Genomic DNA, 16,151 nt, shown 5'->3' on the forward strand with positions numbered 1-16,151 from the left:
CTTTTTAAAGGAAGCGTAAGAAATTATTCTCCCCCTTAAGTATGCCTTCATAGCATCCCACCAAGTAGCCAATGTAGTGTCCTCTCGATTATTTGTCTGTTTGTAAAATTGTATTTCATCTCTTATCAATTTAATAAAACCAGAGTCTTTAATTAAGGACACATTTAAACGCCATCTGCGGCTTGGAGGAATCTGTAAAATATTTCCAAGACATAGAAAAATTGGCGCATGGTCCGAAATTACTATATTACCAATACTTGAATCTATAGAATTATTCACTAAGGCTTCAGAAATAAGAAAGTAGTGAGGCGGAGAGTAAAATGAATATTCCCTGCCTTCTGGATGCATTGTCCGCCAAATATCATTCAGACCCAAATCTGAGGTCATCTGCCTTATGGCAACTACAGATTTACTCTCTGTGCCTCTCCTAGGAAGTGATCTATCTAGGTCTTGATCCAGTATTTGATTAAAATCTCCTCCTACCACTATTTGTGCACCTTCTAATTCCAAAAGATACTGTGACAGGTTATGAAAAAAGGCGGGTATGTCCGCATTAGGTGCATAGATATTACATAAAAACATAAAATTATTGGTGTGTCCAGTAATTGTCCATAAACCAATATAAATCTACCTTCCTTATCTGGTATTACTTTTGTTTCAGTAAAGCTAACTGCTTTATGAATCAGAACCGACACTCCCCTGCTTTTACCAGTTCCAGGACTGGAAAAGACTTTACCTACCCAGGAACATTTAAGTTTTAAAGTTTCTGACTTACACATGTGTGTTTCTTGAATAAAGGCTATATCAACTCTTGATAACTTTAAATATGTTAATATTTTCTTCCTCTTAATCCCGTTATTCAACCCCTTAACATTCCAGCTGGCTATTTTGAAATCTGTCTGTCTATCCATGTTACAATGTGGAATTCCATATAATACTCCAATTCATAAATATATCCATTATAGAGGGTGGTTTTATGTGAAGATAAACCAATTTATAAATACAAGGACTCAAAATAAATAGAAACAAACTGAAAACAGCTCCAGCAAAACTCCAGCCAGAAAAAAGGAAAAAACAAAAGGCAAGACTAATTCTTGCTAACACTGGAAAACCCAGGGTTGGTGGTCACCGGTGCCCGGCTAGCAACCCAGCACATAACTAGTAGTTTATAGGGATATTTAAATTAATCGAGTAAAAGGGAAAAAAAAAAAAGAAAATCCCTGCACCAAACCCATCTAACAACACGTTAAACGCACTTACATATGGTAAAGTACTTCACCATCCCCGATCACAAAACAAAACAAAAAAAAGGCAGAAAGTGTCACTTATCTTAAGGGAACATATTCTTAATAAATTTTGCAGCCTCCTCCGGTGAAGAAAATCTGTGCCTTGCTCCATTGCGTTTTATTTCTAGAGTAGCGGGGAAAAGCAGCGAGTATTCCACTCCTTTTTCTCTCAACTCCAACTTAATTTGTTTGAAAGACATGCGCCGGTCCATGGTTCGTCGGGAGTAATCCGGAAAAAACATTATCTTCGCCCCACGCCATAGAATCTGGCCTTTCTCTCTGGCCGCCCGAAGGATGTCTTCCTTATCCCGATAACGGAGTAAGTTAACCATAACAGGCCGCGGTCGTTCTCCCTCTCTCCTACTCCGTTTCGGTGGACCCATAGGAACACGATGCGCTCGCTGTATATCTAGCGTACGGGGCTCCAAAGTTAAATCCAACATTATGGGGATCTCCCGCTGTAAGAACTTGATCATATCCTCTCCTTCTATAAACTCAGGTATACCAATTATCCTGATATTACAGCGCCGTCCTCTGTTGTCCAGATCTTCAATATGGTTCCGTAAGTTCTTAATTTCTTCTTGAATAGTGGGTAATTGTTGCTCTGACGCATGGGTTGCCTCCTCAAGAGTTGCAACCCGACTTTCCACTTCTTCCATGCGGGCACTCAACGCATTGATTTTACCTTCGATCTCCTGAACAGTCGTTTTTATCTGTTTCGTGTCCTTTTCAATATTATTTGTCGATGTCCGAATGATTCTTAACTCCGCAACCAACTCGTTTAGTGTTAATTCTCCTCCCGAGGCTACACACGTCGCAGCGGCTGGGTCTTCCTGAGGCCTGCTGACGTAGGCATCCATTTTCTTAGTAGTTTTAGCTTGTTGTTCAGTCGGAGGGTCTTTAGCACGCTGCGCCCTTCTGGTTTGCCGTTTCCGCATTAGTTCACAAAGGCTAGTTATTTAAGGGCATTTCACATACATGTGCCAATACACAATGTTCCAAAAAAGACGGTGCATGCTATTACTGTATCTATTTTCAGTGTGCAAGTTGCAGAGCAACTCTTTTCAGACTGCCATCTTGTCGGGAACCACCGTACTAAAACATTTTTTTAACAGATTTCTGCACGCAGAAATCGGTTCGAGGTCAGTAAGCACAACCAGAATTCATACATAAGGCACACTCTCGATTTTTGAGAAAATTAAAGGATTTTTAGTGTGGAAAATACGTTATACAGAAGAAAAGAATATATCACGATATATATCGTTACCGCACATGCTTCAAATTATATCACCTTATGAATTTTAGGCCATATCGCCCAGCCCTACTCAGTGGCCTTTTCCCTTTCAAGTTCTTGTAGGCAGCTGATGACTTTCTTTTTGTAGTTGCTCCTGGGATTTCACCTTGAAGCTTCATAGTAGAGATGTGCAAAGCAGCCAGTATCTGTATTTGTATTTATTGAGGGGGGAAAAGTATTTGTATTTGAGTAAAATTCAAGCTGGGCATAAAAATCAATTTTTTGTGTTACGCTTGTAATTAATGTTATAGTGTAAGTATTCTTTAATTGTATCCATTATAGCAACTATGGATAGGCAGTATTAGTTGATTTTTTCTTTCCATAAATCCAGCAATGAACATGTAACGTCACTGAAAAGAAAATAACATAACAGCCATTGCCTCAACCATGGTTAAACCAACAACTAAGGTTAACCTTAGCATAGGTTAAAATACCTAAGTAACCTAAATGTACTATATAGCTCGCACAAGTGCATACATTCGACACAATCATTGTTTTAACCTTTTTACCGAACTTTATCGTTACTCTGTCAACAGCCTGTTGTCTAAATTACCAAGCTAACAGAGCTACGTAAACAGAGTGAACATAAGAGCACCCGAATGCAGATGTCAATAGTGCAGCGTAATGAAATAATCTCCCGATCTTCGCGAAACCTATAAACTGCCTCCAGAACACAGTTAAGGTCCAAAAAATCTATTGAACAAAAATAGTGATGCAGTTCAGTGTTTTTTTCGCTCAGCCGAGCCGTCTCTGTCGCTGTGTGGAGCAGCCTGTGTCAGTCACCTCTTTCACACGTCACTCACTCATCCAGTACTGTTCTGCAGTCTCTCAAGGAAACTCAGCTGTTTCATATAAAGTTTTCCCTTGTTCCCAAATAAAAATATTTTTTAAGTATTTGTTCGAAATAAATATTCGTAAAGAAATTAATTGTTTTGTTTTTTTGTTTGTTTTTTTTGTGTGCCTTTCCGAATACTGTATTCCGGTCCTGCTCCACTCCTCCTTCATAGGTATTGTTACTGATGAGTGTCGTAATGTTTATTTGCTCTGCTTCTTCTTGCCAGGGATAAAATACATATCTATACTTTTGTGTCCCAGCTGAGTAACAGGAGGAGAAGAGTCTGGTGGAGCAGCAGAGGAAAAGTTTCAGCCATTTGGACTCAGCTCAGCCACTACAGAGGAAACAATGACTTCAACACAGGAGGTGAGAAAAGTATCTCAGTTACACTGTTATTGAAACTGTGTGCACAGCTGGTTGTTAACAGCAGCTTTATCTTTTCCATCCTGGGCTCCTCCTCCATACATACAGAAGCTACATTCACAAACAAAAACCACAGAAGTTACAAGAAAATACAAAGATCATATTTTATCAGCACACATTGAAACAACATCATCATCAGTTGAACTCACAATATTTTTATGACATAAAAGATTTTCCCCTTTGACAAGTCTTATTGTAGCACATCATTGTAGTGGGAAACTATCACCAGAAGGTGGTGGTAACACACCTACAACGTGTTTCTTGACCTCTTTGATTCCACTAATGGAGGCAGTTTCAGTTTGTTCCACGACTGCATTTCACTCACTGCCTCTGTTTGTATCTCTGTCACTGCAGGACCAACATGGAGCGAGAAGTCAGCCCTCTCAGGAGGCCGACAAACCTCACAGAAGAAAGGGAGAGAAAAAATACAGTTGTGACGAGTGTGGGAAGAATTTTACCCGAGCTCAACACCTGAAAACACACCAACTCATCCACAGTGGAATTAAAGCGTACAGCTGTGACTTGTGTGGAAAATCTTTTTCCCGGGCTCCATACCTGAAAGCACACCAACTTATCCACAGTGGAGTTAAACCCTACAACTGTGATTTGTGTGGAAAATCTTTTACCCGGCCTCAACACCTGAAAACACACCAACTCCTCCACAGAGGAATTAAAGCGTACCCCTGTGACTTGTGTGGAAAATCTTTTTCCCGGGCTCAATACCTGAAAGCACACCAACTTATCCACAGTGCAGTTAAACCCTACAACTGTGAATTGTGTGGAAAATTTTTTACCCAGCCTGGAAGCTTAAAAACACACCAACTCATCCACAGTGGAATTAAACCGTACAGCTGTGACTTGTGTGGAAAATCTTTTACCTGGGCTAAAACCTTAAAAACACACCAACTCATCCACAGTGGAATTACAGCGTACAGCTGTGACTTGTGTGGAAAATCTTTTATCCAGGCTGAACACCTGAAAACACACCAACTCATCCACAGTGGAATTAAACCGTACAGCTGTGAGTTGTGTGGAAAATCTTTTACCCAGCCTGGAGGCTTAAAAAGACACCAACTCGTCCACATTGGAGTTAAAGCGTACAGCTGTGATCAGTGTGGTAAAGCTTTTGCTCACAGTACGTACTTACAGCGTCATCAAGTTACCCACTCTGGAAGCAAAGCGTACCCATGTGATTTTTGTGGAAAAACATTCCGCCGTATAGAGTCACGAAATCTACACTTACGCAGTCACACTGGACATAATGTTTATTTCTGTGATCAGTGTGGAAAACTATTTACAACAGCTGGAGAGTTAAAACAACACATGTTTACCCACAATGAGGAGAGACCTTATAAATGTGACCTGTGTGATAAGACTTTCAAATCTCCAAAGTCCCTGAGAAGACACCAAAAGATCCACACCAGAAAGTAACTCTACAAGTGCAGTTACTGTGAGGTATGTATTTATATTATTATCTTCTTATATTAGACTGAGTGTTTGGAACAAGTCAGATCAGTAAACTTATGGAGTTATATTGGATGAACTGATTGAAAAAATGTGTTATTTTCGTCCAGTAAGCTGAGTGTTATTAGTAGAAGCAAGTATCACAGTTGTTATAGGTTAAAAAGACTTAGGCTCACCTTTTCTCTAATCAAAATAAAAAAGTAAACAGAAAACAAAGAAACAAAAACATAAGAAGAAGAACTTTATTTATGAAGCGCTTTCAGACAAAGTTCTGTACAGCTATTTAAAAATAAAGAAATAAATGAAAGTGATGCATAGCAATAAAAGTTAAAAACAATAATTAAGATGTGTAGGATAGGGTGAACTAGTGGGTCTTCAACTTAGCTGTAAAAACCTCCACAGAGGCTCCACTAATATCTTGAGGGAGGTTGTTCCACAAAAACGGGGCAGGAAAAGGAAAAAGCACGCTCCCCCAATAGTTATTTTTCTGGCTCTAGGAACTTTTGAATGACCAGAATCCTGGGATCGGAGAGCATGGGATGGAACATAAGGGTTCAAAAGATCAGAGAGGTATGAAGGTGCCAAACCATTTAAAGCCTTGTAGGTGAGCAGCAGGACCTTAAAATCTGTCGAACCTCACAAGGTAGCCAATGAAGTGATTTCAATGCAGGGGTATTGTGCTCAAATGTTCCAGTTTTAGTTCAAATGTGAGCAGCTGCATTTTGCACCATCTGTAAACCTCTAAAACCTTTCTTTGGTAGCCCAGAAAGGAGAGCGTTACCATAATCGATACGCGAAGACACAAATGCGTGGAGAAGAACCTCTGCAGTGTAGTTTGATAAAACTTGTCTGATTTTAGCTATGTTCCTCAAATGACAAAAGGCGGTCTTTGTTGTCTCTTTTACATGAGACTCGAAGGAGAGCGCCATGTTGAACCACACGCCCAAGTTTTTAACCTTGTCCCTGCAATTTATGACATAGTCATGAATTTTCAAGATTCAATTCAATCTTATTTATATAACACCAAATCACAACAACAGTCGCCTCAAGGTGTTTTATATTGTACAGTAGATTCTACAATAATAGATACAGAGAAAATCCCAACAATCATATGACCCCCTATGAGCAAGCACTTTGGTGACAGTGGGAAGCAAAAACTGGTACTGTAGAAAACTTATACAGTACCAGTGCTTGTTGCTGTTCCTCTACATCAAATACATTAAATTGGGAGATGCTCTTTGTTTCAGGCGATGTTCAGGATTAAAATGTTGAAGGAATTCCCTGACTTACTGTGTTTGTGTCTTTGTTTAGAAGCAGAGCGACACAGATGGATCCAATTCTCAAACCTGTCGTCACTGTGGTGGTGGGAAAGAGTTTCACTGTGACCTTTGTGGAAAAACTTTCAATTACCAGAAAGCCTGAAAATACATCAGCGTAGACACACTGGAGATAAAATGAACTACTGCAAAGAGTGTGAGAGAGGCTTTCCCACACTGAGTGAATTACAAAAAACATGAACTCTGTAACAGTGGGGTTAAAAAGCACGTGTGTGACCAATGTGGGTCATCCTTCACCACTATCAGCCAGCTTAAGAGACATGAACAAATCCACACAGGAGAGAAACCATACAACTGTAGACACTGTGACAGAAGCTTCTCACATTCAGCTCATCGTAACACCAAGAGCTACATCTGTGTCCAGTGTGACAAAATCCTCAGGAATCTCCGTTCATATTCCAAATACAAACGATCCCACGCTGCAAATAAACTGTTTCACTGTTACCAGTGTGCAAAAAACATGTACTTACATAAACATCTCTTTTTGGCAAATACTGGACATCTGTTTTTGGCAGACCATAACTTTGGCACAACACCAGCGCCCTGGACTTGTGATGTCAAGTTAAATTAATGCATCACGTTGGTACCTGGTAATGTTTATGTGAGCTTCCCTGTCAGAAACACCCCAGGATCATGCTTGCTAAGCGAATAGCTTTTCAGTCTTGTTAGCCAATGAGTGAAATGCGACAGCAAACTATAAAACAAGAGAAGCGACATCGTCTCTTAGTTTGTTTGTCCACCCCCCATCCCCCAAATTTGCGTGTTGGACCACATAAGTATTTAACTATATACCGTATTTTCACGACCATAAGACGCACTGTACTAAAAGGCACAGTCTCAGTTATGTGTGCCATTACTGTATTTAACACACACATAAGGCGCACTGGATCATAGGGCGCATACAAGTACCGTATGCGTATTTAAAAATAAAGCGGGAGCAAACCTGAGTTTGGTACTCACATTTTTATCATCAATCAAACCCATCGAAGTCCTCATCCTCTGTGTCTGAATTGAACAGCTGCGCTAAATCTCCATCAAACATGCCAAGTTCACTTTCTTCACTGTCAGAGTCACTTTCCGTGCCGTGCGGCTCCTCGGAAATGATGCCGGCTTTTGCGAAAGCTCGAACAACAGTGCCAGCAGACATGTTAGCCCAAGCATCTACAATCCATTGGCAAATTGTGGCGTAACTCGCCCGGCGCTGCCTTCCACTCTTGGTGAAACTGTGGTCTCCATCGGTCATCCATCGCTCCCAGGCCGCTCGCAGCCTTACTTTGAATGGGCGGTTCACACCGATGTCCAGCGGCTGGAGTTCCTTTGTCAGGCCTCCCAGAATGACAGCAAGCTCACAGTTCCTTTGTTTCACTAGTTTTTTCACATCGGCTGTGAGATGGGCACGCATAGAGTCACAGATTAAGAGCGATGGTGATGCGTGGAAAAAACCACCTGGTCTCCTTACATACACCTCCCTCAGCCACTTTTTCATCATTTCCTCATCCATCCAGCCCTTTTCATTTGCCTTAATGATGATTCCTGCTGGAAACTTCTCTTTAGGCAAAGTCTTTTGCTTAAAAATCACCATAGGCGGCAGTTTCTGTCCATTAGCATGGCAGCCAAGCACAACAGTAAAAGAAGACTTTTCATACCCCGTTGTGCGTATCGCTACCGTGCTGGTCCCCTTCTTCTCCACAGTGTGACTCACTGGGATGTCAAAAGTGAGCGGGACCTCGTCCATGTTAGTGATGTGGCTGGGCTGGATGTTTTTGTCGCCGACGTGTTTGCTGCAGTAGGAGCGGAAGATGGCCAGCTTTTCCTTATAATCCGCTGGAAGTTGCTGCGCTACCGTAGTCCTGGTCCTGATGGAAAAATGGCACCGTTTCATAAAAAGTGAAAGTGAAACTGCTTTTAGCCGAATGGTGACCGTCGAAACGCTTCTCCTGCTCGTTCTTTGCTCGATGATCCACCGCTCGAGTCTTTCCTCCAACTCGGCCACACTTCACCCTTTAGCGTTCTCATGGTGTTCTCTACTACCTCCTCATTACAACACACAGGGCGCACTGCGCTATAGGGCGCGCTGTACTTTTTGAAGAAAATCTAAGACTTTTAAGTGCGCCTTATGGTCGTGAAAATACGGTATGTAATCAGTTAAACTGTGTAATTGACATAAAGACCTCATGATATACAACAATTCTGTTTTGTTCAGTTTTACTGTAATTAAGCACAGTTGTATATATGATCCTGTAAAGAGCCTCATGCACGTCTCACATGGCTGTAGTCGTGACAGAGCTTTAGCATGGTTATCAGCAGCTAGGAACATCATCCTAAAGATGAGACCAGCTCCAGGGCGACATGCAATTGTGAATTTATGAACTGAATCATCTGTAAACGTTGGGAACTTGCTTTGGACTGGAAAATAAAATATTTTTGATTTAATTTGAATCTTTATTTAAACGTACGCCAGAGACCATTTTTAATTTCCTGTTTTCAAACTTTTTTTTGTTTAAATACTACTGGAACTTTAATCTGTATTACTTAATATTCTTATTTATTTCATCTTTATTCGGACAATAAGTAATGTTAAAAATACATTTGATTTATTTTCAAATTCAATTCCTAGGTCATTATTTTAATCTGCTGTGGGACGAGACAACAGGCTGATATTGGGTGTTGTTTTTGATTAAGCTTTTACTTTGAAGCGAAATTTAAATAAGACAGTAAGAACCCGCTTTGTTCATTTAAGGAACATCTCAAAACCTAGATTAATGGTGTCAATGAGTGAACTTGAGATGATATCCATGCTTTTGTCTACAAGACTCAACTATTGCAATAGTCTGTTTAGTTGTCTCAACAGGAAAGGGCTGGCTCATCTTCGGGTTGTGCAAAACTCTGCAATGAGACAATTGGAGCCCATATAACTCCCGTTTTAAAGTCACTACACTGGCTTCATTTTAAAATTCTAGTTTTAAACTTTAGAGCCCTTTCCTTTATTGCTGATTTGATTTGTATACACAACTCTTCTCATAACCTGAGGTCATGGAATCAAAACCTTTTAGTGGTCCCCCACACTTGTGTCAGAACTCGAAGGGACAAATCTTTCCAATCTGTTGCACAGAGACTGTGGAATGCCCTTCCTCTATTTCTACAGTATCTGAAGACCTTCAAAAAGCAGCTAAAGACATTTTTATTTCAAAAAGCAAAAACAAATTTTCCTTCTCAAGCCATTTCCAGGCCTGAAGATCCTCTTCTTTTCAGTCTGGGGATCTGACCAGGGTGTACCCTATCTCTTGCCCTCTTACAGCTTTAATAGACTCCAAAATTGCAACATGTATTTATGGTCATGAGCAGTGATGGGAATAATGGCATTAAAATAAACAGTGGTACTAACACCAGTACTTGTTTTCAGTGATTAGTAACTTAACTAATTGCTTTTTCTGCCATTACAACACCGTTACTAGCAAGAAAAAGCGGTGAAGGTGTGTTCCAGTTTGTCAACACACAGACGGTTGAAGCTGTCTTCTTCTTACCGTGAGCTAAGGGAGCAAACAATCACACGAATGCTGCCACAGTTTTCTACCAAGTCCTCAGAGAGCTGTGTGGACCTCAAGTCTGGATCATCCTGAGACAACAAATCTGAACCCAAACTCCAGTTATCTATGTATGTGCATGTATCCAGTTCAGAGCTGTGGGGTGGTGGAGTCTGCAGCTGTCACAGGTATAGGCTATGAAAGTGAATGAAGATGTTGTCCTAGATACCAGCTCATTTTGGTGGAAATTGAATAATTTTGCGAGAAGGCTTAAGCAGGTCAACAGCAAGGGGAGGAAGATGGTTTTTCAGGATTCAAAGCAATGCAGGAGAAACTGGAGGAGAGGAGACACTCACATGAAGACACACTGGATTAAAGAAAGAAGCACAAAAGCTCAGATATCTGAAACCGATTCAAAACCCCAGAGAGCTCAAACTTTAACCACCACCTGTTGGTGGCGATAATGCACCTAGTGGTTGTTGAAGACAGTCTGTACAGTAGTTGTCACTGTCACTACCCGATCCGTACCGGAAACCCGATCGGTACTCCGCATGCGCGAAAGGTGTCTACGTCCAGTCGAAGCGTTTTACGATAGTTGCGGGTCAGAGTATCTGTTAAGATGTTAAGAATACTAAGAAGACTGCCAAACCAATTCACCGGACAATTATATCCACGCTCTTTGGTTCTGTCCACCAGTTCAGAAGTTTTGGCGCGAGATATGTGAAGACTTATCAAAGTGTCTGAAATGTAACATTCCAACTTCCCCCTTAGTGTGTTTGTTGGGCAGCTTAGATAATGTCACTTCAGAAAAGAATATAGTCCATATGGTTTTCACTGCCCTATGCATAGCCAAGAAAACAGTCCTCATGAACTGGAAAAATAAAAACAATCTTAATTCTAACCAATATAGAAATTATCTATTAGATTACATTAGTCTTGATACAGCCTCTGCCACCACATCAGATCAATTGCTCTGGGCTCCTTTGATCAGCTCCATCACCTAGTGGGGGTGGGGGGTCATAGTTTGGTCCCGCCTTCACTGTTGTGATTGGTGTGGGGGTAGGGACAGGCTTAGGGTGTCGGGGGGTTCCCCGGAGGCATCTTCCGTGGGGGGCTCAACCTGGGGTAGCGGTCATGTCCGGTTAGGGGCTCTGTTGGCTCTCAGGTGACTGTTTCCTCGCGGCTGCGTGTAGTGGGGCTTGGGGAGGGTCTGTGCTGACGGACGTGGGTTACTGACCTGGTAGCCTGGCTGCCCCTGGGTGGGTCCGGGATGGGCGTGAGGTTCTGGGGGCGCTCCGTCTCTGGGCTGGGGCCTGGGCTGGGCCTCGGGGGCTTGGGTCCTGGTTGGTGTGTTGTCGGGGTTGTGGGCGGGTGGGTGTATGGGGGCCCAGTCCTGGCGCAGGGTGCCGCCGGTGCGTCGAGCCACCTGGGGGGCTCTTCAACTGGTGGGGGAGATTGTCACATCTTGCAGGAGCTTTCCTCTCTTCAGGAACTCTCTCTGCAGGAGGGGGAGATACAGGAGAGGTTGAGGAAGATCTTAGCCTGGACGTTTATTGTCTTTTGTAGTCTGGAAGATGAGTGGATGGTGGGGTGGGTGCAGTTTTCTCTGTGGTGGGGTTGGGTGGACTGTCCCGGGCTCTGTGGGGCCGGGAGGCGCTGCTGCACTGGGTCCCGGTCTGGATGGGCCTGGGCCCCCTTTCCCTGGCGGGCCGCGGAGCATGGGGGTGCCTACTGGGGTCAGCGGGGGAGCTGGCCCCAGGGAGGGGTCACTTGCCCCTCCCTTCCTTCCCTCCCCATCTCCAGCTGCCTCCCTCTTCCCGCTCCACCACAACCACCCACACATGCAGGACCTTGGAGTAGGGGTATGTCACCAGGGTGCAGAGGAGGCTACCCCCCCCCCCCCCCCCCCGTCCCCCCCGTCCCCTTCTGGCTGCCTCTGCCTCAATTTTATCCCACAACTTAGACATTCACATTACTCACACTCTCATTACACATACATATAGGATCTTGGGGGTGGGCACGATACACGGAATCCAAATTACCATCAGGGTGTATACCTCACCCCTGGCATCGTTGCCCACCTCTCAATTTTAAATACACAGACATTGAGGGCTAGCAGGAGGGACCATGCGCTTACCTACTGCTCTCTGGCAGGTAGCTCCATGCCCTCCTGGGTTTTAAATGCACCTTAGAACACACATGCATCAACACTACAATGAGCGGGTGGAGGGAGGTTTGGAGTCTTCTCTCACCCCCGTTCTCTGCGACCTGCTGGAGCGGGGGGGCTAGGAGGAGGAGTTGGCCGTCCGACTGCGGTCTGGAGTGTGGGGCTTCCCTGCTGCTGCGGAGTCGGGGCGGTCTGCCTCCCCCCACCGCAGGGAAAAGGGTAACACCACCTGGGTCTGGGTGCAGTTCCCCCCTCCAGGGGCAAGGGTACCTAGACCCGGTTCGTAGAGTACGCTTGGGGAGTGTGATCGTGTGTACAGCGTCTCTTTATGTCTGTCTCCACGTTGGTTGAGTGTGGAGTAAGTGCATATGAGAGCATGAGGGTGGGAATGGATGTTTGTATCTGTGTGTGCCTGTATGTCTGTGTCTATATGTCAGGTTGGGTGTCAGACGCCACCTCTCTGGGGACATCTCAGGCCCTCCAAGGTTTGGAGGCCTGTCTTCCCCCACCACCACTTCCCCTGCCAGTGGCGGACTCCCTCAGACATCGGTGCGTTGGTGGTTCTTTGTGTCTGGGGATGGGCATCCAGGTACACACCGGCTCACTCCTTGGCGGCCGCTTATCGGGGCCTGGAGCCTGGGGCTCGCTCGGGCCACTACGTGCTGCACAATAATGTTTAATATTTAGTATTTACTGTCATATTCCCATATATCATTGTGATGTTGTTTATTCTATTACTCTTGTTCTCTTCTGCTTGTTTTCTTTTTTCTTTCTCAGCAGGTGATCCAGGTGATTGATATATGCATTTTTTTTCTTTTTCTTTTTTTTCTGCCCGTTCTGTTGGTTTATGTTTTTAGCCCTTCTCCCCCGTCCCTCTTCTCAGCTGTTTCTCTTTCCCTCTTTCTTTCTCTCCTTCTTTCCCCCAGTCAAGTCTGTCCCGTATTCAGTAAGTGAAAATAAAATAAACAATAAAAGGTGAATCAAATGGACCATTACGGCAAGGCTGGGATGGTCAATTTGGTAAAGTAAATCCGTTGGGCATCTTTCTTTGCCTTTAGACAACAATTCTGATGCAAAAGAGCCAAACGGGACAGGCAAAAAAAAAAAAAAAAAAAAAGATGTTAAGAATAATAAGTATCTCTTAAAATGTTTCCAATAATGAAACATTTCAATACAATATAGACAAAACGAAAGATAAAAAGATAGTTACGGATCAGGACTCCCCGATCCTCACTGTCGGACCGTACAAATCGGGTCTACCCGATCTGTACCACGCATGTGCAGGGGTTTTCTTCTTCTTCTGTTGGTTTAATGGCAGTTTACTCCCCAGTGTACGAGGATACTGCCACCTGCTGACTGAGCGAATGAACCCTATTGTAAACTGAATTAGCGTGATTACAAACGTGTGTTAAATTTGATTTAGTGAGAGTCGAGTGTGTGGAGGATTGATTGGAATAGTGATGGTGATGTCCGCTATCACTGTCAATTGTCAGTAAACACTTCATCTGGCTGATGAATCTTCACGTGACATATTACAAAGTCTGTATTATTAACTCTGTAATTAGGCGCCATTCTTCTTATTTTACGGTGCTGTTGTTCAATTGGGGGACGCTCTCTGTTGAGGAGAAAAGCAAAAATTTGTTGCAGATACGGATTATCCATTGTTTAAATGTCCCGGTAGTCGAAAAGGAGGCAGAGCTGTTGAGAGATGCAAGGAGCTAACTGGGCACTAACCGTGTAATTCAAATATATTGGTCATGTCCAAATTCATGGGCTGCATCCTCCTGAGGCCGCATTTGTAGACCGATTACATCACAGCGACGCGCCGAAGGCTGTCCAAATTCGTAGACTCCTTCGAATGCAGCCGACAAATGCGTCCTCCTTTTCCCCAAATTTGAAGGATGGGTCGGGTGTGTCCTTCGTGGCCTACCATATCCCAGAATTCATAGCGCGGCCCAGCCAAACTCCAGTTTCCAACAATGGCGGCCGCTACTAAGTTTTAAAATTACTCCTACTAATCTTTCTGGGTCAGAAAATAAACTTTTAACATATTTTCAGGCGAGAAAGTAGTTTTGTAAACATCAAATATCAGCTCGGTTTGTCAAGATATCGCATATTTGCAAAAGTGCTTCGACGTTTTCAGAGACGTCTGTTACCCACCAGCTCGATAGCTCGCCGGGAGCTCGAGGGTTACTGATGCAGCCGAGAACGGCACAACTCCCGGCACATCATTTTCAGATCACCGCGGAGTTTCGCTGCTCGGGTTAAACGTAATATATAAGTCACTTAGACAACCTAAAAATGTTATTGTTGGGCTTTTTTCAGTGTTTTGTTTGTTCGTGAGTAAATCGGTTTTGCTGAGATTAAAGTTATTAGATTAGATTAGATAAAATAAAACTTTATTAATCCCCCGGGTGGGTTCCTCCTTGGTCTTTACAGAGCTGACTAAACGTCAAACAGAAAACTGATTAAACAGAAGTGTGAGACGGTCGAGAGTTTCCTCCAGTGTCCTGTAATATTTTAGATAGCAAGGAGCAGACGGCTGAGTTTATTAAACTCCACCGAGACAGCGGTGACGCTAATTAGAAGGCTAGACCGTCCAATTTCACGGCCGTTTACTTTCGGCCTACCCGACCTTCTGAGGACCCGGCCCACATAGACCGCGAAGGCCGGGTCCTCAGGAGGATGCAGCCCATGAATTTGGACACGACCATAGAATGTCGCAATGCTGGCAAAGAGAGGAAGTGACGTAAGATTTGCGCATGCGGGGTACCGATCGGGTTTCCAGTATGAATCGGGTAGCAACAGTAGTGACTGGATTTGCTCCTTCTCAGAGAAGGGTCTGGCTGCAGCAACTGGGGAGCACCATATTGGGACCTCCACAGTAACCGGAAACACGTGACCTCCATAGTAGGCAGAAATACGTTCTTGTCTCGTTTCTGCATGGATCCTTAACCTTGCAAGTGGATCGTAAAGGTTGGTACAGAGTCTTCCATGTATAAATTCACCGTTAATAATTATATAATTCTAGGAATCATCTAGTTTACTTACACTGATTACGTTGGCACTTTGTTAGCGTTACAACAACGGTCATACCCCCGAGGTTGTAGTGGCAATTCCTTTTGTTTGACCAACCAAACATCCCACAATTAAAAGTTCACAAGCCACTGCTGCACTGAGATAATATTTCGTACGCAGGCAAAAGAAGTCCATTGTCCAAACTTGAAAGTTGCGTTTTTATGGTTTATTTATCCAGTTTGGCAAGCAATAACAAGATCCATTTTTTGTTACTTCCTGCTGCTTCTCCTGCTCTGGTAAAAAACCAATAGGCCCACCCCAGTGCATGCTGGTCCTATACCAGTCTCTTTATTTATAGAAACAAAATGGCCCTACAGCTTTTACTGACTAATTTAACAAGGTAACACCAAACAAACAAAACATTGAAACAAAATTTTAACTGACAAATAAACTTGTAAATAAACCCCAAAATTTAAGTAAACTAACAACAAACTTTAACTAATTTCAAAATAATAATAATAATAATAAAGAACAAATAGCTCCAACCCTATCTAAACTTTAGTAAGGAATGTGCACTTTTGACACCTCTGGTTAGCATTTAGTGGTCAGTTTCAAACGTATTTGATTTTTGCTTGTTATGAACAAATTCACTTCACTGCTTTTCACTATTTGTAACATCAATGCACGTTGTTCCGTTTACTGCATATTGCACTTTATTCATGTCTCTCATTCCATCTGCATCAACATTGTAAAGGTCGTCACAAAGGGGTTTACATATTTATAAATACTAATATTCTCTATTC

The 16,151-nt window shown here is 43.1% G+C and overlaps 2 protein-coding genes across 2 annotated transcripts in view; both read left to right on the forward strand.

Moving 5' to 3' along the window:
- LOC146702337 (uncharacterized) overlaps window positions 1-16,151 on the forward strand; it is a 58,105-nt gene that overhangs the window by 6,185 nt on the left and 35,769 nt on the right. The gene's annotated exons all lie outside the window — the stretch shown is intronic.
- On the forward strand, window positions 3,660-8,139 carry LOC146702338 (uncharacterized). The gene is made up of 3 exons (XM_085468803.1): window positions 3,660-3,781; window positions 4,193-5,293; window positions 6,614-8,139. Exons 1-2 carry the CDS (start codon window positions 3,764-3,766, stop codon window positions 5,267-5,269), a joined length of 1,095 nt encoding a protein of 364 aa, XP_085324929.1. The 5' UTR covers window positions 3,660-3,763; the 3' UTR covers window positions 5,270-5,293; window positions 6,614-8,139.

The sequence above is a fragment of the Copadichromis virginalis genome, linkage group LG9 (assembly GCF_057382275.1).
Source record: "Copadichromis virginalis isolate Kocher_CV1m ecotype Utaka linkage group LG9, C_Virginalis_male_GT1.1, whole genome shotgun sequence".
NCBI lineage: Eukaryota > Metazoa > Chordata > Actinopteri > Cichliformes > Cichlidae > Copadichromis > Copadichromis virginalis.